This window comes from Cavia porcellus, unplaced genomic scaffold (genome assembly GCF_034190915.1).
Source record: "Cavia porcellus strain 051 isolate PalLab524CR breed Dunkin Hartley unplaced genomic scaffold, mCavPor4.1 scaffold_1, whole genome shotgun sequence".
Classification (NCBI taxonomy): Eukaryota; Metazoa; Chordata; class Mammalia; order Rodentia; family Caviidae; genus Cavia; species Cavia porcellus.
Genome location: NW_026947484.1, coordinates 115,305,665 through 115,329,001, shown reverse-complemented (window position 1 = coordinate 115,329,001; position 23,337 = coordinate 115,305,665). Strand labels below are relative to the sequence as shown.

The 23,337-nt window shown below is 42.0% G+C and overlaps 1 protein-coding gene, 1 long non-coding RNA gene and 1 pseudogene across 3 annotated transcripts in view; 2 read left to right on the top strand and 1 right to left on the bottom strand.

Annotated features, from left to right (window-relative positions):
• Bcar3 (BCAR3 adaptor protein, NSP family member) overlaps window positions 1-23,337 on the top strand; it is a 205,806-nt gene that overhangs the window by 85,053 nt on the left and 97,416 nt on the right. The window contains exons 1-2 of one of the 2 annotated variants that reach the window (XM_003479161.5): window positions 6,780-6,913; window positions 13,631-13,961. In XM_003479161.5, coding sequence (XP_003479209.1) covers window positions 13,642-13,961 — 320 coding nt within the window. In that variant the 5' untranslated portion in view covers window positions 6,780-6,913; window positions 13,631-13,641. Of the gene's footprint in view, window positions 1-6,779; window positions 6,914-13,630; window positions 13,962-23,337 lie in introns of those variants that run through there. The other variant, XM_013143004.3, reaches the window with a different exon arrangement.
• LOC111754367 (small nucleolar RNA U13) lies at window positions 1,994-2,102 on the top strand (annotated as a pseudogene).
• On the bottom strand, window positions 12,748-18,165 carry LOC134477267 (uncharacterized). Its single transcript, XR_010049186.1, has 3 exons — window positions 17,848-18,165; window positions 17,059-17,144; window positions 12,748-13,438 (listed from the first exon to the last, which is right to left on the bottom strand). It is a non-coding gene; the product is annotated as an uncharacterized LOC134477267 (long non-coding RNA).

Below are 23,337 nucleotides of genomic sequence, written 5' to 3'. Positions count from 1 at the left end.
ACTTTTTTTTTTGGCCATTTACTATTTCACAGCCATCTTAGGTGATCAGTTAGAATCACATCACCTTGTTCTTTTTTTTTTTTTCTTTGTCATGTTGTGGATTGACCCCTCTATTTTTTAAATCATTTTCCTCCATTTAATATTTCACAGTCTTCTTTCTAGATCAATTAGGATCACTTTTCTTTTCTTTCTTATGTGGTGTTGTGGACTGAACCCTATTTTTTATATTTTGAGCATACAGAGTTTGCTAAATTGTTGTGTTGCAGAGGCTGGACTCAAACTTGTGCTCCTACTCCCTCAACCTCCCCGAGTGCTGGGTTACAGACAGGTGCGCTGCAACTGGCTTCTGGAACTCACTCACTCTTTATCAGTGGCACAGTGTGTGCCACAGCAGGATGGGTTGTAATTTAATCATCCACCTGCAGATAAAGTGCAAATGATGCTGCCTGAAATATTTTAAAATATATACCTCAGTATGTACAACTGTGTGAACACCTGGAAGGGCAACTTTGGGCTCAAAGATTGCGGTAAGTGGAGCTGAAAGACTGTGCTTCCCCTTCCTTTTGCACTAAAACAGAGCAGCTCATCTCCCATCACCCACCTCCTCCCCTCACTGGGGCAGGCTGTGGCCCTTAAACTGAGCCCTTTCCTGCCACAGCTCAAGAGGCAGTCAGGTGGCCATTGCCACTTGGTTTACATACATTTCTTTCCTCTCTGCATTTCCATAGTAGTTTACTCTGTGTGTGTGATTTGGTTTTGCTTTTGTTTTTATCAGCTCTTCTCCCTCTCCCTTTTTTTCTTCAGCATTACCAGTCTGTTCCCCAGGGTGTCAATCCCTTCTCTGTGTCCCTATAGCATAAGGACCTCTGCTTTAGAGGCCACTTACTCATTTCGGATCACTGTTTTCTAGATGGGAAGGCCCTGTGCTATTTTTACCTTCGTAGCTCCCGGGGTTAGCAATGCTTCTCCTCTGGCATATGCTCAAAATTTGTCTTATTAATTAACATTTTAACTTTTGCATAAAAAGGTAATTTGTGCTTCCTGTAAGGAAAAATTTTAAAAAGAGAGCTGTATAAATAAGAAAGTTAACGTCACCTAGAATTCCATAATTCTCCAGAGACATTTTGATGTATTTTCCTTCCAGTTATTTGATTAATTAAGAAGCAATTAATCAAAAGCTGGTACTAAGATGGAGAAAGTAATTGAGGAACAGGATGCAGAGTTTGTGGTAAGGGTAGATCCTCAAATGGCCACTTCCAACAGGGATAGTCAGATTGATGTGGACCTTGTACAGAGAATGAGTTTGAATTATAAGGTAGCTCTCTGGCTGTGTCACCATTCAGTAAGTATTTATTGAGGATCATTAAGCCATAGCCCACATACAATGAATTCAATATGACAATACGACAGTCAGTAAGTAGATAGCTATCATGCAGGCCTTTTAAAAGAAAGTACAGTTGACCTCCCTGCCTAGGAGATTGAGGGTTCTAGGCACCAAACCCATGGCTAGCCTTCAGGGGCCAGGAACCTAGAAAGTAAAGAACTTCTGAAAGTACTGCCAAATTTGATGCTATGATTTATATCAATGCCACCAGCACTTGGTATCACTGTTTTATTGTATGTTAACTCCAGGGAATTCTCAAGTCTCGCTGCATTTGTTCAGGTTCATGTTTCTGTTTAGCCTTCAGCACAGGTAGCTTAAGTATCTATTGTGTCTTACTTGTTCGTAGTAGGACTTGGCAAAGCTAGAACTTTAGAGATGATTTCTTCCTTAAGGTGTATTTTGCCCAGTGCCTTCCCCAGCTGACTGTCTACTCATAATGTTATAAGATGTGCCTCAACAAATTCTTTTGAAGAATAAAAGGATCAACTCCAGGTTGGGTGTTCTTAACAAAGCCTCTTGTACAACCCTGAGGCCATTTTTTGTCGTCCTTTTGTATGTCTCTTTGGTCAATGCAGCCTAGGGTTTTGCCATTCAGAAATTGAAGAATCAGCCCTTTTCTGGCTCATCAGTGTGAAGACTGAGTGTTCACACCACTGTGTGAGGTATGCTTCCCTCAGACCTGGTTACCATGCTAGCATGCTACTTATCCAATGTGAAAAAAAATTAAATGAAAGTTGGCAGTAGATTTGAAGAAATTTGAATCCTAAAATTATTTATAGTATAGCCAACATCCATGACATTATATTTATTTAGTCTCTCGGGAGCTTTATGATATAGTATAAAGATAAAAGGCTAATGGGTCTAGAGGACTGGAGTTCTTTCATTTAATTAGTAAGTATGGAGTCCTAATTTTGTGCCAGGCCCTTGCTAAGAACAAAATGAAGATCTTAGTGTCTATAGTGCAACAGCTATCAAATAGCAATTAACAGAGATAAATATGTAATTGCCAACAGTGACAAACTCCAGGAAGGAAAGGGTGGTGTAGGTGCATATAACCATGGAACCTGACCTCAACTGGGTGTCAGGAAAGGCTTCTTAGAGGAGATCTTAACTGGGATTGTTTATTGAATCTGTGTCTTCACTTTAGTAGAATGGAGATACTATCCCTTGACTCAATGGAAGATTGTGAGAAAAGTGATCATATATAAGAACAAACTTGGAAAAAATTTCCCAGTGTTCTTAAAACTGGGAGTGTCACTCTCCGGCCAGAGGCAGCTGTTCTCTGGCTTCTACATCTGTCACCCAGCCAGGCATTACTCAGGCTCTTAGACTGAAGACCTTTGATCATTCCTTTTTAGCCTGCTAGGCAGCTGGGGTCAACAGCCCTGGGGTTATCTTTGATTCTGCCATTTACCTCTCATGGGAGTTTAAGCAAATTATTTAATTAGTAAAACTCACTTTTTTCATTTATAAAGTATGGCAATTTGTGGCTCAAAGTTTGGTAAGCATTTAGCATAGTATTTGGTGCATAATTACTCTGAAACAAACTATAGCTATTGTTATTATAATCATCCAAATTTTTGATAATAATTTTGGTTCTTTGCTTTCAATCCCACTGCCACCAGCCTAGTGAAAGCCATTGCCGTGTGACAATAAAGCTAATACTATATAGCCTTAGTAACCGTGACTACCTTTCCCTAACTCACTCTACTTGCAGACAGGGTGAGCTTTCTAAAATAACGATGCTTTATTTACACCACTTCTTTTTCTTTAATGTTATCATTGAAAAAATATTTGCAGCCTATACCATAAAAAGCTAAGCTTATTACTATGGAACAAGACCCTAGAAAATTGATAGAAAATGCCTACAAAAGGTTAGAAAAATGGAAATACAAGTTCAAAAAGAAAGAAAGAAAAGGCTATTTAAAAGGAAAGATAGCTTCATAAAATAACTGCAAATTAAAATGCACTAAAATTTATATTTATTTTCCAAGTTGACAAAAATTCAAATAATATCTTCTGGTCAGGCTGTGGGGAACTAGGAGTTTGCTTACACTTCTGTGATGTATAAATTTATACAATTCCCATGGAAGACAACTGGCATTACTTATCAAAATTACAAACATATACTCTTGATTAAGCAATTTTACCTCTGGAAATTTATCTTATGTGTATTCCTGCATACTTATTCATTGTAGCATTGTTTGTAATAGGTAAGACTTGGAAACAAACTCAATGTCCAGTAAATTATGTTATGTCCCTTCAAAGAAATACCATGAAAAAGAGAATGAAGTGGGCCTCTCTGTGGTAACGCAAAAATCTCCTAGATATGCTGCCAAATGATAAAAAAAGAAAAATGTAGATTGGTGAGTATAGTGTTTTATTTTCTATGTAGGATAGAAGAGGAGAACAGATATTCATATAACACATACCTGAAGAAACATTGGTAGGCACATACAATTTTTATACTAGTGCTTACTGTAATGGTTTGATGGAAGGAGAAGTAAGAGGGGAACTTTTACACCTACACATTTGCCCTCAGAATCTTCACATTTACATCAGTGAATACAAACAACTACAGATCAAAAATATTCTTTAAAGAATGTGTGTCTATACTATACAGTACAGACTTTCTTCTTGTCCTTATTTCCTAAACAGTATAGTTTAAAGTATAGACGTGGCATTTACATTAAGTGTTATAAGTAATCAAGATATGCATGAGTTATAAGAGACTTGAGCATCTGCAGATTTTTGTATCTCTGAAGAGCCCTGGATCCAAGGGACAGTGTTGCGAGTGTGGGTGGTTAATTTGTGAGCCATGTACATATAACCTAATCAATATTATATTGAAGTTATTAAATGAAGAAATGATATGACAGAGGGGCATGGTGGAGGAAAAGCTGGTATTGTCATGGAAGCCAGGAAGCAGTGAGCAAAGGGACCAGCAGGGGAGGGAGATGCACCCTTCCAGATCACACCTCCAGTGACTCACCTCTTCTGACCCCACCTCCTATCAGCATATTTAACTCTGAACGCATCTGTGGATTAATCTACTGATGAGTTCAGCACAATCACCTTCCACAAAGCCTGCCTTTGAGTGCCTGAGGTTTTGATGAGTAAATTCCAGATCCAAAGCACACTAGGTGCGGTGGTACATGCCTATAATCCCAGTACTCTAAAAGCCTGAGGCAGAAGGATGGAAAGTTTGAGCCCAACCTGGGCAATTTAGGAACTCAGTGAAACCCAGCTAGGGATGTCGGTGTGAAGCCCTGGGTTCAGTCTCCAGGACCACATAAAGGAAGGAATTTGGTATGTAGTAGGTGCTCAAGAACTTTGAAAACTGAAAAACAAAAGCAAAGTAAGCCATATTACTGTTCTCAGTGACACACTTCAGAGTAGCAGAAAAAACAAGTGAATGTATTTTTTTTACTGAGTAATTATTTACTAAGGATTTCTATAGTGATACAGGAAACTGAAAGAAAATGGTTCAGATGTTTAGAGGCTAATCAGCAACAAGACACATAGGAAGACAAAGTTAACTTAAGATTTTATTCACCAAATGCTTATTTTGTAGATACTATACAAAGTTGGGAATACAATGACAAATTGTTGGCTTTTCAGGATCTTGGTCTAATGAAATAACCAGTGATGGTAAACCTTTTAGAGTCATCGATGATACAAATGGCCCACTGTGGCACCCACCACACATTTGCCACCACTGAAAGAAACTGACTACTGCTGTCTTCACACTTGGGTTACTTGGTATCATTGATTGGTATGGTATTTAGGTTTGGTGTGTACCAGAAATGATAGAGAATGAAGCCTTTAAAGCAAGAATTGCTGTTTTGAAACATTTAAGTGTCAAGTTTGGTCTAAAAGCCTAAGGCAACAATGGAATTTTTTAAATTAATAACTAATTCATTTATTTATTTTTATCAAACTCACGACTGTGTGCTTGCAAGGCAGGTGCTTATGCTGCTGAGCTAAATCCCCAACCCCAACAATGGAATTTTTAATATCAAGGTAGTCTGGATAAGAGTTGGTGAAGATCTTTTCCAGGTTTGAACAAAGGAGAAAATATCTGAGGTGTGATCAAAACATATAGTGGATATTTAAATTTTTAAAAATATGTTACATTAAAAGACAGAATGCCTCAACTCCCCTTCAAGACACTCTATCTTGTGAACATACCCACCTTTATCCCACCATTCCTTTGACTTTCTCAAGCAGTTCTGGAAGTCCTCTTTCCAGGGGACTGGAAATTTTAGTGGGTTTTCATGGCTGTCTTGATGTTCTGAATTGATTACAAATATTTACCTTTAATGATCATTTTGACTTGGGGGAAGACCCAGTGCCAGATCTGGTGACACACCATGATGTTTTATGAGCCGGCCTTTCCCTTGGATGCCACCCAAAAGCAGCATTCACTGTATTTTTGATGACACCTCATAAAGTTACTCACAAAAGAGGACTTCCAGAACTGCTTCAGAAAGTGGTAAGAAGGGATAATTTCAATATTGTCTAATAACCAGTTTTTTTCCCCTTTATAGTTACTACTCCATAAGATTGAAAAGATATCATTGACAGTGTTATTGTTTTACCTTCTACATTTAGATATAAAATCCATTGAGAATTGATTTGGGGTCAAGTATGGTGCGAAGCAGGCATCAAGATTCTTTTTTCTTCCTGTGTGAATATTTGCTGGATCCAGTATCATTTACTGGAGGGACACACTGTGTCCATCAAGCAATACCTTTGATATTAATCAAGTGCACATGTAGTATAAATCTGTTTCTGACTCCAGTCTCTTTGGCCATTTTGTCTATCCTTGTACTATTTCTGTGGCCTTATAATAGGTCTTGATGTCTAACAGTTGTAAATTCTACAGTGGGCTCTGATTTTCCACCCCACTAAAAATCTAGTATTGAAATGGTACCTTCACCTGCGCTTGGCTTTCAGTAGCTCCATGAGTGTGACTGATTTATCTGTTCCAGTACCTTGTTCCTTGTGGTTACCTAGGTCTTTGTCTCATCAAAGCCTTTTAAATTAAAAACCAGCCAGGTGTTTGTAGACAGCTAGGCAGATCCGTTGGGTAATTAACGCTGGAAAGAGGTAAAAATAGATAAAGCCAAGTTGTTTTCTTGAGAGGGTTGATAAGGAGGTGGCCAATCTACACTCGTGGGCTGGCTACCCCGCAGACTGGAGAGTAGCATTCTAAAATCCGGGCAGAAAAGGGCCAGGAGAGGTCACCGAATGTAAATGTCGCGGGGGGTTCCGCCAGGCCGCGCGAATCGGCTCGCCGGGGTGGGGCCGCGGAGCGGCAAATCACCAGTTGGGGGCCGGAGTGCGCGCCGCGGGCTCAGAGCTGCGCCTGCTGCCGCCGCGGCGGGTCTCGGCTCAGCCTTCTCCGTGCGCACCCGCGAGCCGCGCGCCCCGCGGGCCATGAGCAGCCCGGGCTCCGCGAGCCGCTGCCGGGCGTGCAGTGCGGGGCGGGCGGCGCTGCGCCTGGGAGCCGAGAGCCGCGCGGAGGTGAGTGCGCGCCGTGCGCCCGGGTGGCCGCCGCTCTCCGCACGCCTGGGCCTCTCGGGCCCCAGCGAGAGCGCGCTGGGAAGTTTGTTGCAGAAAGTTAGGCTCTGGGGAAGAGTGGAGCCGGCGCTCGTCGCTGTCCCCAGCGGCCCTAAGGGTAGGGGTGACTGAAACGCGGACCTGGTTTCTCTGCTCTCCCGGCCACTGAACGCGCGGGGCTCCCGGGACGCTCAGCGATTTTCCGCGCGCATCTCGGCCCCTTCGCCAGGAGCCGCATCTTCCTCTCTGGTTCCTCGGTCCCTTGTCCCGGTGGCCCGCCGGGGTGGGGGAGACGCGAGGGCCCGGGGGGCTCCCTGGAAGCAGAAGGCTCGGGGGAGGCAGTTTCTCCACTAATCTCTTGGCAAGTTTGCAAAGAAAGCGAAGGCGCTGGCTCTGTAACTGTCGACAACATCCCCTCCCTCTCGCTCGCTCCTTTGTTGAAAGAATGAATAGTTGGTTGTGTCGCTCCCTGTGCGTCGGGGGAGGGGGTATGTGCTTAGGGAAGGAGGGACGGTGGGACTGTGGGGTAGAAAGGGAGGAGGATTGCAGTTCATCTTTACCCACCTAGGCTGCCGCCCCTTAAGAATAGTTTGGTCAGGTGTAGATGCTCGTTGGGAGGCGATCAAGAGGGCTTGGAAGCCTGGAGCGAGGCTACACCCTTGGTGGTGCGGTGGGTCGTGGTGGGGTTTGGGGGCTGGTGGTGGACTCTGGTTTTAGTGTTAGCACATATAAAGCAAGGTGCAATGGTGGGGGAACATTTGCTCAACCTCGTGACTGCTTCTGCTTAAAACCATTAGCTGAGATGGAATAAAGCCATGCGTTCAGAGATTCGTTTCAACCTTGACTCTGATCTCTCAAGGCTACTTAGACCTCTCCATGGAAAGCACACTGGCTTAGGGAAGGTCAGTTTGAGGGCCGGTTATCTCCCTATGTGTTGCCAGGGAATGAGACCGGATCCTGGAGGAAAGGGGAGGCCTTGGTGCAGGGGGCAGGACTTGGAAGAGCAAGGCCAAGTGGGGAGGGGCAGCGGAGTTAATTACTGGGAAGCCTGCAGGCAAAGCAGTTTTGGGAAGAGGGGGTGAAAGCAGTGTAGCAATATAAGGTAAACACTTTGCAATGCCAGGGGCTTCCCCACTGCCCAATACCAACTTTCTCTCAACTGCTGCTTAGAAGCCTGATATTTACAGGGTGACTAACCAAGGAGCTCCATCTCTATTCTTACTGAAAGAACTTCTTGTCAAATGTATGCTAATCTTAAGAACCTTATCAGATAAATCCTGTGCTATGTTGCTTGAAAGACAATCCATGGAAGAATTATTCATACATTAATCATTTGGCTACACTTAATAAGCTTGTACTTCAAAAATAAAAGGGCTACTTTTAGTTCTTAAACCCAAGTAAAGCTTTATTTAAGTGGATAAGTCAATTTTACTTGTGGGGGGTATGCTATCTCCTTTCCCTGTCTGATTCTATGGAGATTTTTTTAAAAACTACAGATCCAATTGTAATTTCTGTGTCATGATAAAATAGTTGGATCTGAGGCAATGATATTTGCAGAGTTTAAAACATGATCGACCTTAAGGATCCCATCAGATAACCATCTATGAGTTTAATTTGAAAAAATCCCATTTCAAACGTAGGAGAAAAATTCAAACAAGCAAGTCACTTATCTCTGACTCAACTTGCAAGATCATCAGTTTCTTTGAAGCATCTTTGTAAAGCAAGTGAGCTGGGCTTTCTGTTCATAAGCTTGTCAATGCACAGCCGCTGACCAGGCTTGGGAAGGCAGTGCTACAGTTAAAGTTTGTCAGACGCTCTCTTGTTCTTAAAGTTCTCCCAACTCTTACAGTTTCATGTCAAGTTGTAAAGTCTTTGACCTATGTATACTTAGACACTGTGTCTGTTTACCTGCCCAGTAGAGAGGTCAAGGCAAGTAGTCAAATTTTCACCCAGATGTTTCTTTCAAAGCCTGTTCATGGCTCACCTAGTGTGTGTGTGTGTGTACACACACACGCACGCGTGAGAATGTGTGTTTGTGTGTCTGTCCCCACACCTGTTTGTATATCTATATCTATTTGCCTTGGTGTTTTTATGACTGTTCTAGTGTTAAACATTTTCTTCTTCATCCTTCCAAGCATCAGTGACTTCACTGTGAACTTCTGCCATCATGAGAATACAGTGAATACCAACACCAACGGAGCCCTGTCCTTCTTAGGGGAGGTTTATTGTTTATTGAATGCTTGGTGTATGTCAAGAGTATCACTTTGAATTTTCACAGCAGTTTCATGAAATTGATATTGTTAACTCAGTTTACAAATGAGAAACTGTCCCAGGCCATTCATACAGCTAGTAAGGCAGAGGCAAGGTAGAGTTTGAAGTGGTAAATAACTGGCTCCAGGTCCTAGGATTTGAATCAGGCCATTTTGAATTTTTAAGATTAAATAGTACATAAGGAATATACAGTGACTAGGGACATCAAAACAGAAACATCTCCAGGTAGAGAGAGTGCAGGAGCCAGAGCCGGCAGACTCTGCCTTGCTTCCCAACCAGTTTCTCCTTCTCCAAGGCCTCTGCTTGGAACTCCTTTCTGTGACTGGTTCTTTTTCTTTCATTCAGGGCTCATCTATTGTTACTTACTCAGAAAGGCCTTTCCAGGCCTTCCTAATTTACCTCAACAAATATCTTCTATCGTTCTACTCTGTTTTATATTTTTTGGAGTGCTTGCGCCTTGGATATTACTTTCCTTATTTTATTGTTTGTGTTGGTCAGACTCCCTCAACACAAATGTTGGTGCTAGGAAAGCCAGGTCTTATCTAATTTATTATGTCCTCAGCCCTGGTACACTGGAAACCCTCAGAGGATGCATTTCAAATGAATGAACATTTATTTCCCTGATCTGGAAAAATGAACTAAAATTACCAGTATTATTTATTCTTTACTTAATGTTTGCTGCCTCCATGGGTATTATCCTGTTAAGGATAGGGACCCCTTTTGTCTTGTTCATCACTATCCCTGACACTGCTCAGTGCCAGCGACACAAGACCCTCTATAAACATCAAATGAATGTTCGTGTGAATTGAATGATCCTGCTTCACTGTCATTTGACTTTGTTATGCAGGTAAACAATTCGGAGTATGAATCGTTCTGTACTAGAGAGATTCACTGACCTGTGGTTCTCGATTGTGACTCTACATTGGCCAATACTGGGAAGTTTTAATAACACTGATGCCAGTATTCTACCCTCAAGAGATTCTAATTTCATTGCTCTTGGTTGTGGGTTTGGCTCCAACCTTTTAAAACTTCCCACACTTCTTAAGTATAGCCAGGTTAAAAATTGCCATTATATGCTTTTAGAACTCTTTTCTTGCTTTGGTCCTGGAACTCTTGAAAGAGCCACAGTAAGAGAGGAGGGATATAATTTATGGACATTGCACAGTTCCTGACACAGATTAAAAGGTACCATTACATGTTCACATCTGATAGTAAAATCTCAGGAATCTACTGTCTTATTTAAATATTCCCTATATGTTGGTGACTATTAAAAATCTACATCTGCCCTTGCATACCCTCATAGACCTGTCCCCTGGTACCTCACAATAGCTTCTTATCCTCCTGCAGGGGTCCTTTTCTGAAACTGCTGGACATGTTCCAGCATCAAGCTGTCCTACCGTGGCTGTGGCCTCCTCCTTTCCATCTAGAGGCATGGAGCTCCCAATGTGTCTTCACTGTTGACTTCGTTGCCCTTCCCCTGACCACTGCCCATGTAGAGTCTTCATCATTCCTACATGAGTTGTTGGCATTAGCCAGTGTGATCTTCCCCATAACCCCCTTTTTCCCCAAGGAAACAGAAACACTAGTTGCCTACCTGGGTACTGACTGCATTCTGTCCATCCCTTCTAGGTCTTCCCTAGCATTTACAGTCAAATCCAGACACTTAGGCAGAACCTTCAAGACTTCATGATCTGGTCTTGAGCTGTGCAGCTCAGCTTTTCCACTTAAGCGACATGCTATGTGGCTTGCATTGTGCTAAGCCTTGGGAGGATGCTTCCCTGCTTTTTTTGCATCTGCTATAGTAGCATTCTCTTGGGAGGCCTTCCCCTGCAAATTTCCACCTTTTAAAATGCTTCATGTCTGTGGTTGCCCATTCTGAGATTCTTCTGGGGTTCTTTTGCCAGAATTAAAAGCTAGTCTTTGCAGTACAAGGGTCACTTTTCATGGGTTCAAGTTCTACTCTTGTCTTATTGAAGTCCATAGTTGGGCTGGAGCTTGTACTTAGGTATCTTTGTTTCTTTTAAGTGTCTTATTTGGAACAGGCACTCAGACGTTTGTTGAGGAAAAGATAGGAAAGGGAGGTATTAACTTCCTTTGTTATAAAGCATAAATTAAAGAGTGAATAGCTTCCAGAAAGGCATTTTAGTGCATTTTCACTGAATCTTGAAATCTAGATTGATCTTGCAGGTACAGAGAAGAAAAAGGCTGCCAAAGATTGCCCTTCATGTCATCTTGGAAATAGACTTGGTCAACAATATGACCTTTGCAAATGAGAGTTTTTGTAGAGTGCTACTGCTAACCATCCCACCCCACTGCAAGATTCTTTGAAATGATACAGGCCTATCTGTTAACTAGGAAGGTGTTGATAGCTTAAAAAGGAGAGACTTTCCAGCTCAGGGAATGGGGTGTGTGCAGATAGGTTGGGGAATCCTAATTGGCTTACATCACTGGTGGTCTGCTGGAAGGGTAGGAAATTTGGTTTCTTTTTTTAAATAACAATGATTAACACTGAGCAAGTGCTGACAGTGTGCCAGGTACTGGGCAGAACCAGGAAGGGCCCTCATGGAACTCATAACCCTATTGTTCTGCACCCACTGTGAGTCAGCCTCTCCTATGGTGGTCCCAAGTGGACATGGAGCAGGCAAGTGTCAGAATGACCAGGTTTGGCAAAGAACAGAGGGAAGGGGTAGAATTACATTTCTTAAGTAAAAGGCCCTTCACCCACCCAGTATTTCTTTATTGCATGCCAAAGTAGTTTTTTTTTTTTTTTTGATTGACTTTTTTGGTACTGAGGATTGAACTTCCAGGGCCTTTTCACTGGGCTATATCTCCAACCCTTTTTACTTTTTTTATTCTGAGACAGGATCTCACTAATTTGCCAAGTTGCCCAAGCATGGCTTGAACTTTAAATCCTCTTCTAAAATCTCTCAGAGTACTGGGATTACCTGTGTGCCATCATACCCAATTTGTGTGTATGTGTGTCTGTGATATAATGTGTTTGTTTTACACTCTCAGCTGTGTTTATCTTAGCACCACTTCTGTCAGCTTGTGGAGGTGGTCTTAAAGCTGTTTCTCAAGTTCCAGTTTTGATTAAACTGACTGCACTAGGGCCAGAAAGTGGTACTCCTAACCAAAGCTCTTCCCTGCAGCAGGAATGATGGTCAGAGAGGAGCAGGGGCTACAGGGCTACGGGGCAGTGCAGCGAAGAGCTGTTGTTGCTGGTCTTGGGGGAGGGCAGCTCTAGGGGATGGGAGCACAGGGCCGAGCTGTCCTGCTGTCTTGTGCAGGCCACTCTAGTATTGTGACTAGTGTAGAGTGACTGCTGGAGCCTTATGTCTCCAGATAGTAGCCCTTATTTTTATTGAGGCTTCTATTTTTTCTCCATGTGCTGGCTTTAGGCTTAGCTCAAAATCATAATTTGTTTAGGGGGATCAGGGATGCTGACTGTGCTCAAGGTGCAAGTTTGTACCAGTGATCATACTGGCTTTTAGAACCATCCTCAGACCTCATGGGCCATTTTCCTCCCTTTTCATGCTCTTTCTACACCATTGCCCTCTGCCTCTCTGCTTCCCCTTTCTTTTTTATTCTCATTTTACAGGAACCCAGTGGGTATTGTGTAACTCTGCTGGTGGCAGACAGGTTCCTGATCCGTCTAGGGAACAATGCATGTGGAGTCGCTATTCCAGTGGCTCTGCTCTGCAGCTGAGCCCACTGATGTATGGAAGAATGGCCCATCTCCTGACCCCTAACTTTGGGCTGTCTTCATTAATTACAGTACGTTGATTTATTTATAAGCATCAGGTCTTTGCCTGAAAAATTCGGCCTCATCATCTGGGCAGCCCAGCTGGGGTCTGGCACTGAAGACATTCTAGCAGCTGAAGAATTCCAGTAATCTCCGCCTGTTCTTATCATTTTCAGTGTGGTGGAAATATGTGCACCAGTTATCTAACGATGTATAACATCTTCTCTGATATTGCTGAGATGATGACTTTCCTTACTAACAACTTTTTGGAGGATTAGTCCTTTTCTGTCTCCTTCAGTTGTCTGAAATAGTAAAATGCTCATATACCTCCAACAACTCTGGGACATGTTTGCCCTTTTGGTCTTGTTGCTAAGTCCATGCAGATCTCTCTGGAAGACCTAAAGAAGGGTCGTGAAAAATTCGGCCTCATCAACTGGGCAGCCCACCGGGGTCTGGCACTGAAGACATTCTAGCAGCTGGGAAGAAGGGAAAATGACTAAATGTCCCATTTTTAATTAGACTCCATTAATGACACTATTGTCATTTGCCTAAGTTTGATGCTTTGTGAATTTTTTCTTTTGTTATGTGGCATATTGCCACTTCCTTTTGTAGGTAGGAAGTCAGTTCTTGTATCTCATCTATATCTTTCACTCTCCTTTCCCCCTTAGGATTGAGAATCATGGCTGCAGGAAAGTTCGCAAGTTTTCCCAGAAACATGTCGGTGAATCACCAGTTCCCTCTGGCCTCATCCATGGACCTTCTGAGCAGCAAGTCCCCTCTCGCTGAGCATCGCACAGATGCCTATCAAGACGTGTCCATACACGGCACCCTTCCACGGAAGAAAAAGGCCCCTCCTCCCATAAGGTCCTGTGATAACGTCAGTCATCTGGGCACCCTCCCCCACTCCAAATCCCCATGGCAGAGCTCACCTCTGACCCAGAATGTCATCCAGGAAAACCTTTCACTGCAAGACTGTAAAGGTGAAACCTTCACCTTCAGGTGAGTCCTCTTAATTTCATGAGTGAAAGTGTTTTGTTTTAAAGGACTTTTAAAAAATTCTTTTCTTCAGGAATAATGTCAAACGTTAGACAATATTGAGAGAATAGTCAGTTATCTCCCATGAAACCACCACCTCACTTCAGCAATGTCAACTTGTGGTCAGTCCTGTTTTGTCTGTATTTCCACTCACTTTCCCACTGATACTATTGTGAAGCAGATCTCATTTAGAGATAAATTTGTCTATATTTTTGTATGTCTCTTTCAAAGGACTCTATTTAAAAAGTACTTAATCATTATGCAAACTGTAACACCTCCAAATTAACCATTCCTTAGTATCTAATATTTGAGAGAATTTTAAAATCCAACTTCCAGTATTATCTCTTAAAAGAAAGCACACTTTAAAGATAAGTTATAGCAACAATTTCTAAACTTATACACTCAATTTTACAGTGATGAGGATGTCTGTAAATTAGGACCTCTATCTTCTTACATTTCATTGTCAGTATGCTGAAATAAAATCTTGTGTGGATTCATTGTAAGGTCGGCTTCAGAATATGCTTGATTTCTCCTGGTCCATGCTGGGAATCTGGATAAATAAGCCTTTCACTCACACATGCTGTTTCTCTTTGGTTGTAAGATCCTGTCCATTATTGATTTCTGCCTGTTAAAGTTAGTTTGAAACTCTACAGTTTGTGACAGCTGTAAAGAATATGGCAGTTTCTTGTTATCTCTTTTTGTCCAACCTGTTAGTTACTTTGATCCTGGCTCATTTTTTTGGTTCAATATATATATTTTGAGTACCTAGGTTAATTAGAATATATGGATTTTATATGCCCAGAGTTTCACCAAGAAAGTTCTGCCCATTCATTCCATCTAGTATCTAAAATGAAAGGCTGATGCTGTGTTGAGGACGTTCTAGCAGTCAAATTATTGCAAATCTCTGCTGTTGCCCTTTCAAAAGGGAGAGGAAATGTGTAGACTAATAGGATACAATGGTGTATCTGAAGCAATGTCTTCCAGAACTTATATTCCAGTGAGTGATCTAAATGATAAATATAAGTAAATAAACCAACAGCCAATTATACTAAATACCATAGAAGAAATAGATCAATCTGTTGGAGAAATCAATTGATCTATTGGAGATTTATCAGGTATGGAGTTTTTGTTTTTGGTAGAGAGAACAGGGCTCTGAGGAGATAATAATATAAACCAGACTTGTATAGTAAAAGAAGGCAGCCAAGGCTCCTGGCACAAAGAAATCAAAAGCAAAGAATTAGAGTTGGGAACAAGTTAAGAATGAATGAAAGCCCCCAAAGGGAAGCTGGTGTGGCCTATGGCTGAAGTGTAGCAAGGTGACAGGAAAATAGTATAGAATAGTATAAATGTTGGTAGAGGGCCAGGCAGTCAATGTCCCACATTCATTTGAGTTTTACAATTGTCTTAGTGCAAGAAGAAAGCAATGGAGGTCAGAGATTCTCTGTAAATAGCATTAAAGAGCTCTTAAATGTTACTGACGTCAGATCATAAGGTTCTCCAAGGTACCTTTAAAAGTCAAAAGGCATTGGATCTACTCCACAGAATCTAGATGGGCAACTTCTCAGCTCAGAGAGGCAGCAGGTGACCTGCTGATAGAAAAGGTGAATGTGGAGGACATTCCTGTGTACAGTTCTGTTAATACCGTACCAGTGGTACTTATGGGCAAAGATGTGAAAGGTGAGCGGGAAAGACGGCATTCGGCCTCCCAAAAATGATTGCAAATGCCAGGCTGATGAGGTTGAGTCAGTGCTAACCGTTCCCTGGATCACTGCAGACCTCCTTTTATTTATTAACTTAAACTCTTCCTTGAGCTAGTATCTACCATGTACCAGACACAGACAGTTTGTAAGTGCACTCCTCAAAGCTCCGAGTTCTGGCTAGGTGCCAACTTCTCATAACGGGGAAGCTCAGCAGAGAGGGTGGCTGGGGGTGATGGTAATGGAATCACCCTTCTGTCTTAAGGAAGTTCTTTATAAACACCCCAAGTCAAGCTGCAAGCCTACCAGGAGTTCAAAGCTTTTAACTTTGAAGCTTTAAGCTTGAAAAGTGACTTGGACAGAGGTCAGATCTCTGTAAAAGATCTTATCGGAGGGTGGGTACAAGTTCTGAGTTTGAAGTCCAGGTTACGGAAGCCTTAACAAGCACTTCTGGATTAGAGTTTCCTTATGATTCAGAGGTACACTAGTCCAAATTTACATCTTTTTTTCCCCCTCAACATAAAATATCTTACCATTTAAGATGAACACAGGAAGTAACAAATGCATATTCTTCAAAAATTATGCTGAGTGAGAAGGGTGGGGGCTGTGTGTCAAAGGATTATAAAAGCCCTACCCCCTTAGTGTTGTTAATAATGTATTTATTTTCTTTACATGTTTTTTTTTTAAATCTCTCAGAGCCTTCCTGATTTTAAAGAGTTCAAAGTACTTTATATCTTATTTTTTAAAAATTTTCCTAGTAAGATTATGAACTACCTCATCTCCTTTTTGGAACAAGCTATGAAATAAGCAAAACAAAACAGCATGAGTAAGGATCCAAGGCTCTGGAAAATGAGGTTTTGCCTAAGACGCCATAGCAAAAATATGAGAAATAGAACATCTATTAGTAGTTTTTACAGCTTAAGAAACTCGGGAAGCACCATCTTCCCACTAAACTCTAGATCATGTGACACTTTTAATAGTGAATTCAGGGGTTAGTTTCAGGCAGCAGATTTCAAGCCTGAAAACCTTCATCTCATCACATTTGGTACTGTTATGATTATAGTAGGGTCACTTGGAACAGCCAGACCTTCTTTTTCATGTGTACCTCACCTACATTCAGAAAGGAACCGTTCAGACAATCATCTCTGTCTTACAAGTCTTCCCCTTATTCATAGTTCACTTCCTAAGGTTTCAGTTAGCTGTCCTGAGCTGCTGTCCAAAAATATTAAATGGAACATTCCAGAAAAAATAAGAATTCTTAAGTTTTACATTATGTACTATTCTGAGTAACATAAAGAGATGGGGCTACCTTCTGCCCTATCTCCCTTTATCTAGCAGCAATCCACACTGTATATGCTACCCACCTGTTAAGTTACTTGGCAGCCCTCTTGTCTCGTGGTATGGTTGTGGTTGTGTTGAAGTAACCTTTATTTTGTTTAATCACGGACCCCTGAGTGAAAGAGTAATGATATCAAGCAATTGGATATGTCAAAGAGAAGCCACTTTAGTGTTTTTAAGTGAAAAGGTAAAAGTTTTCCACTCAAGAAAGAAAAAAAGTATGCTGAGGTTTCTAAGATCTATAGGATATTATTATATTGATTCTGTTTTATTATTGTTGTTGATAATCTTTCACTGTGTCTGATTTATAAATTAAACTTTATCATAGATATGTAATTATTAAAAAAAACATAGAATGCATAAGGTTCAGTACTATCTGGTCCAGGTGTCTGTTGGGAGATTAGCAGGAGCTCCTGTACTGTTATATGTTGCAAGTTTGCTATTTTCCCAACAAATATGTTTAACTTGTTAATCACTAAAAAAAACCCCACCTTTATTATAACTGACTATGAATTGAACATCCACCCTGTGGCAGGCCCAAGGCAAAACAGAGGAAGTCTCCCCTTTGACCTAAACATTTTCACTGCTAAGTATCATATCCATGTATGTCATATCCTCCTGAATTAACACTGCTTACATTTTATACTTTAAAAATATCCCACAGGATATGATCATAAGTTATCTTGAACATCATAACCCTGTGTAAGAGACATGACATTTCATTATCATAGTCATCACCACCACCACCACCCCATCATCTCATCTAAACAGTTAGGAAAATAGGTTCAGGACTGTTGAAATGCCCGAGATCACACCTTGGTGGATAACCGCACTAGCGTAAGAACCCAGAAAGTCCTATAGGGGCTTCCTTCAACACTGTGCCCCTCAGACAGCCTCCTGAGAATGTTGGTGCCAGCTATGAGCGTCCTCTGAGCTCTTCCTGCATGGAAGCCGTCAATCTCCTGTCTGAGTCCAAGGCCTCAGACACCCCCTCTGGGGAGAGTAGAGCCTTGGTTGCTAAGAGCCAGGCATAAGGCAGTTCTGGAAGGGGGAACTGGTCTTCTCTTTCAGAGACTGTATCTCTTGGCTTTCTTGTTGTCTTGGCTGCCCTTGGATGTACTTGTGGTTTTGAAAGTTGGCCAAAGCCAGAAGCTCTTAAACCTGCTGCTTGATGTCACAGAAGGAGCCTTTGTTCTGAAAGCAGAGCCAGGGTTCTTGAGAGGCCTGCAGACAGGATTTCCTCTTAACATTAGCGTTGTTCAGCTCCTGTCCTTTTGATGCATTTATTTTCAAGGATGAGCTTGTATTTGCATCTGGACTCTTCCTTGGGCTAAACGACACTGGTTCCTGTCGGGATGTCTATGTTGCCGGGATGTCTGTGTTGCCGAGATGTCTGTGTTGCTGGCACAGCCGAGAGAGCTGCACTTGGAGGCTATTCAGGTCCTTTTCCTGCCTGTGGGTATGTGGAGGCATGCATTCCTGGGAACAGCTGCAAGGGCCTAATTTCTTCTGCCTCTTGTGCTGTGGGAGCATGTGGTGGGACAGTGTGCTGTTTCATTAGTTTGCATGAAGAGAGCTGAGTGACTTGTCACAAATGTTGTAGCTAACAGCGGCCAGAAAGTCTGCAGAATTATTTCTAATGCAAATCTAGTGTACTTTCCCAGGCGGCGAGTAACCTGTAGTGTCAGATCTTTAAAGTATAAGGCACAGGATCTGTGCAGACTGTTCTCTAAAACACTAATTCAAAGATCTGACTCTGGCCTGTATCAGTGCCCTCATCTGAAAAATTGTTTCAGTTGTTTCTTTTCAGAACCACTAAATTTTATAACTACTGATTTCTCTTTAACAAAGCAAGATGTTGCCCAAGACATGCAAATAAACCAGACTTTCGCTCACAGTTTATCAGAAGACTCTACAATATGCAGGTCTACATGCAAACATCTGTAATTTATTTAGATGTGGTCATGTCTGCTGTCTGCAAGTTGGAAGCTTTTGATGTACAGAGGGAAAATTGCTCAGGGTTTTAAAAAATCTGTTTGATACATTACTAGATTTATTTAGCAGACGATGTGTTTACGGTTAGCAGGGTGTCAATGGCTTTTTAATAGCTCTGATTTCAAGAATGTCTTTAGAAAGTAGCAGACCATGAGGTGGACTTTTATCTTTTTAAATTGCAAGTTTTACTGACATTTGGAAGTATTTGAATGCAGCTGTTATAGATGAGTCTATGAATTTTGAAGGGTGCATGTCCTGGCTGTGGTGGCCTCTGGTGTACTGAGGCCAGGAACAGCTGGTTCAGGGGTGAACGGAGCCTTGTGTGAATGGAGGAGTGTAGAGAGGAAGAAATGCTTGCAGGTCTACCGGCTGCCTGATGGTAGCCCTAAATCCTCTACTGACAGGGCTGATTTGAACCAAAAGCTGGGGTCCATGCATTCTCAGCTGTTCTTCTAAGGAAAACCAAGAGATTTAAAAAAAAAAAAAAAAACCAACTGATTGCAAACCACAGTGAGAAAAACGATCAGCAAATTATACAATGCTGTCCTTGTTGAGCAGAGCTGCTGAGCATGTCCTCCCCTCCCCCGAGAGACCTGCTTTAACTCATGCTTTTTCAGGCCTCCCACATGCTATTTAGGAAAGGGCAGATCTGAAGTCTTCTGAGTTGTTCACACACACACCCTACATGTTAAAGAATATCATAAACAGTTCTATGCAGTTACTAGTTACTACTCATGTTCTTGTACTAGTTACTACCATGTTCTATGCAGTTACTAGTTACCACCCATGTAGATTTGGAAGCCCAGTCTGACCAGAATGTGTGTGGTGAAGAAGTCCTGGTTGCTTTTGTTGATTGGAAGGAGATTGTCCCCAGGGGGTTGGACAGAGTGACCAGACTGGCTTGAGTCACATGGCCAAAACACATTCACATCATAGCCACTCTGCTTGTTTGTGATGGTCACCACATAGTCTGGCCCCAAGGGATTAGCTATAGGATCGGAGGCAAAATGTCCAGGTCTTTCTTTGCAAACAAGTGCATATGGTCTTGTTTGAAGAATCATGCTATTTTGTGTAAGTGACAGAGATCTGAGAGACCCTTTGTAATTACTCTAGCCTTTATGCATCCTCAACCATGTATAGTTCCAATTGTACCTGAAAATACAGCACCAAAAGTAGAATGCTTTTTGTGAAGAGGAGAAGAAAAGCCCAGGAGACAAGTAAACCATAGGTTCTAATTCAGACCCCTTTTTTGGTGCTTATTTTAGATGTATGACCTGGGCAAATTCTAAACTATAAAATGAGGGTAAAAATACCCCCCTGAGAAGCGCTGGAAAAATTAATCACTGAATATGAAAGTCCCACCTAATGTAAACACTCTGACCTTCATACCTGAGCCTGGTTCACCTTCTAGGAACCTGAGCGGGTTGGAATCTTATGAGCAGAGTGCTTCCTCTTAACTCCCACCTGATCTCCAGCAGTTTACGCCTCGGCTACTCAACTCTGCTGGGCTGCCTGATCCTGCAGGTCATTAGGGCATTGTTGGCATGTTGATATAGTCATGGCTGTCAAAGAAAGCTGCTGGTGATCTCATGCTGATTTGAACCAGACATAGCTTTGTGACCTTGGGTAAGTTATTTTATGTTTCTGAATCTCCATGACCTCAGAAGGTGGCTCAGGAAAACAAATGCAATGGTGCCTTGGTTTACAAACTTAATTTGTTTTACAATTTTGGGGAGGACGGCCACGGTTCCATGGTTGTACTTATCACCCAATGTGGAGTTTGTAAATAGAAGCAAAACTTTACTGGTTACTTTTATTTATGAACTGAATTGTTTCCAAAAGAAGCGTTCATGAACCAAGGTATTACTGGGCAAGCACATGTGAAGGTGCCTAGCACAGATGTTGGTGAGGAGAAGGGGCTCAGACTGATTGGTTTCCTTCCTTCCTCCTGAGACAGAAGCTAGGAGGCTCCTAATCCTCCTGTGCAACTTGAGATCACGTTCAATGCCTGTGTATTCCCGAGGAGAAAGTTTCCCACATGTTGGTGGAGTCTGGCTGGAATCCCTTCATCTGGGTTTGTACTACTTGAATACATCTTGGTCAACACTCAGAATTTATGAGTACTGCAACCACACAGGATCCTAAAATATTAGTGTGCCATTGTATTAATTCACAAAGCAGAGCCTACCTGTCTTCAGTGTGCTGACTCAACCCCTGACTGTTTATTCTTGTACTGAATGTCACTATCTTTTCTGTTTATTGTAGGCACCTTTGTTAAGCTGGTTTTGTGCCAGACATTGTGCTGGGTACTAGGTACCTGGTGGAGAATGATAGATATAGCCCATGTCCTGAGGGAGCTCCCAGGCTAGGGAGCCCTGGGACAAATGCATTGATACAGCAGTGCAATGCAAGGAGATGTGAGGAAGATACTATCAGAGGGGGGTCCTGACTTTCTTAGACTGGAGGAGAAGACTTTTGAAGGTATATAAAGAGAATATATTTTGTTAATAATTTTTATGTTACTATGTGTTGAAATGATGTCTTTGAAATAGTAGGTTAAATAAGATATTAAAAAAATTTTTTTTGTCTTTTTCCTTTTTATTGGTACCGGGGATCGAACTCACGACTGCCTGCTTACAAGGCAGGCGCTTATGCCGCTGAGCTAAATCCCCAGCCCCATAAGATAATAAAATTAACTTCACCTAATTTTTCTTCTCATTTTTAGTTGGCTACTAGAAAATTCGAAATTATCTTACATTGTATTTCTTTTGGACAGCACTGGTTTAGACTTGGATAATGAGTTTGGATTTTCTCTGTTAGGCAAATGAAAACTTTTAAAAGGCTTTCACTGAGAGATTGCATGATCAGTTTGGAGTTTTAGGAGACTGAAACTCCAGTCTCTTTGTGGAGACTGATTGGGAAAAGGGTTAGGAGGGTCCAAGAAGTGGTTGGTTTTAAAAGCACAGAGAACAAGTGGGAGTCTGTTCATCAGTGAGGACAGAGGAGACAGGGATTCAAGATACATTTTGTGGATAGAGTCTACCAAATGTACCAAGGGTGGACATGGTAGAGGGAGGGAGAGGAATAGTCAAGCCTGGCTCTAGCAGCTGGAAATGGGTCGGTTGGGGCCATTTACAGATGGGAAGATTGGGAAAGAAACAAAGATTTATTGGTTTGGTTGATTCCTTTTCCTTGGAGGAGGGTCGACTAGATCTCTGAGAGTGCAGACCTCTGTTTAAGATGTGCACAGTCTGAGATACATGTGTGTCTCAGTGGCCATCCTAGCCAGATTTGTGTTGTGAGCCTGGAGCTCTAGAGAGATCAGGTCTGAAAGGTGAAACGTTGGGAATCTGAGCTGTTTTGGTGGCACACTGGAGACTGGGCCAGGACTGCAAGTTTGAGCTCAGGTTGGGCAAGTTAGTGTGACTCTGTCTCTCAAAATAAGATCAAGAGAGGAATTGATTAGGGGTCTGCACAGAAATGAGTTTAAAACAATGAAAGCAGATGCATCACTAAGGGAGAGACTTGGGTGAAGCGAAGGGTGAAAGCTGTGAAAATTCTCAGCCTGGTGCATTCAAAGATTAGCAAAAAATAGAGTTTGGGAGCAGAGAAATGATGTAAGACCTGGGTAGGGTTGGCATTCAAGGGAAGTTTTCGGTCTTGTTTAAGTTTTTGAAGATGATAAAACTTAGTAGGAAAGATCTCATCTTTTGAGATTGTCAGAAAACAAAGCACATTTTTGTATTCATTGATTTAAAACCTTTTATTTGAATAAGCAGACATGTCCCTAGGGCCATCCTCCCTGTGGGCCTGTATTATCAGTATGATGATTATATTTCTCTAGTAGGTCCCAGTGGCCCTTATGGCACTGCAGACCGAGGAGGTACGTGGACACTGCATAGGCAGTAAGGTTTTTGCCTTTCCAAAGCTTATTAGACAGGCAGTCCTGTTGAGAACAGAACTTGCTATAGAAGGCTGTTCAAAGGCAGATGTCCTTGCATTTGGCTGACTGAGGCACTTGCTCTTTGAGACCTGGAGGATAGTATATCAAAACCTTAGGGCTTTTATTCTGCCTTAAAATTAACTGGAGGAAACCTTGACAAACATACTGTTTTAGAAGGGGATAGGGAACATTGGGGGTGGGCAAATAGCTGGTGGGAGCAGGGAAAGAGCAGATAGATGCCAGTCACACAGAACATCTGGTTTTATCAAAAGTGCTGTGTTTGAGCTTAGACTGCCTGAAGCCTGGTGGTGCCCTGATGTCAGACCTGCTGTTCCTGCCAAGAGACTCACTGGCTTTGATTTGATTT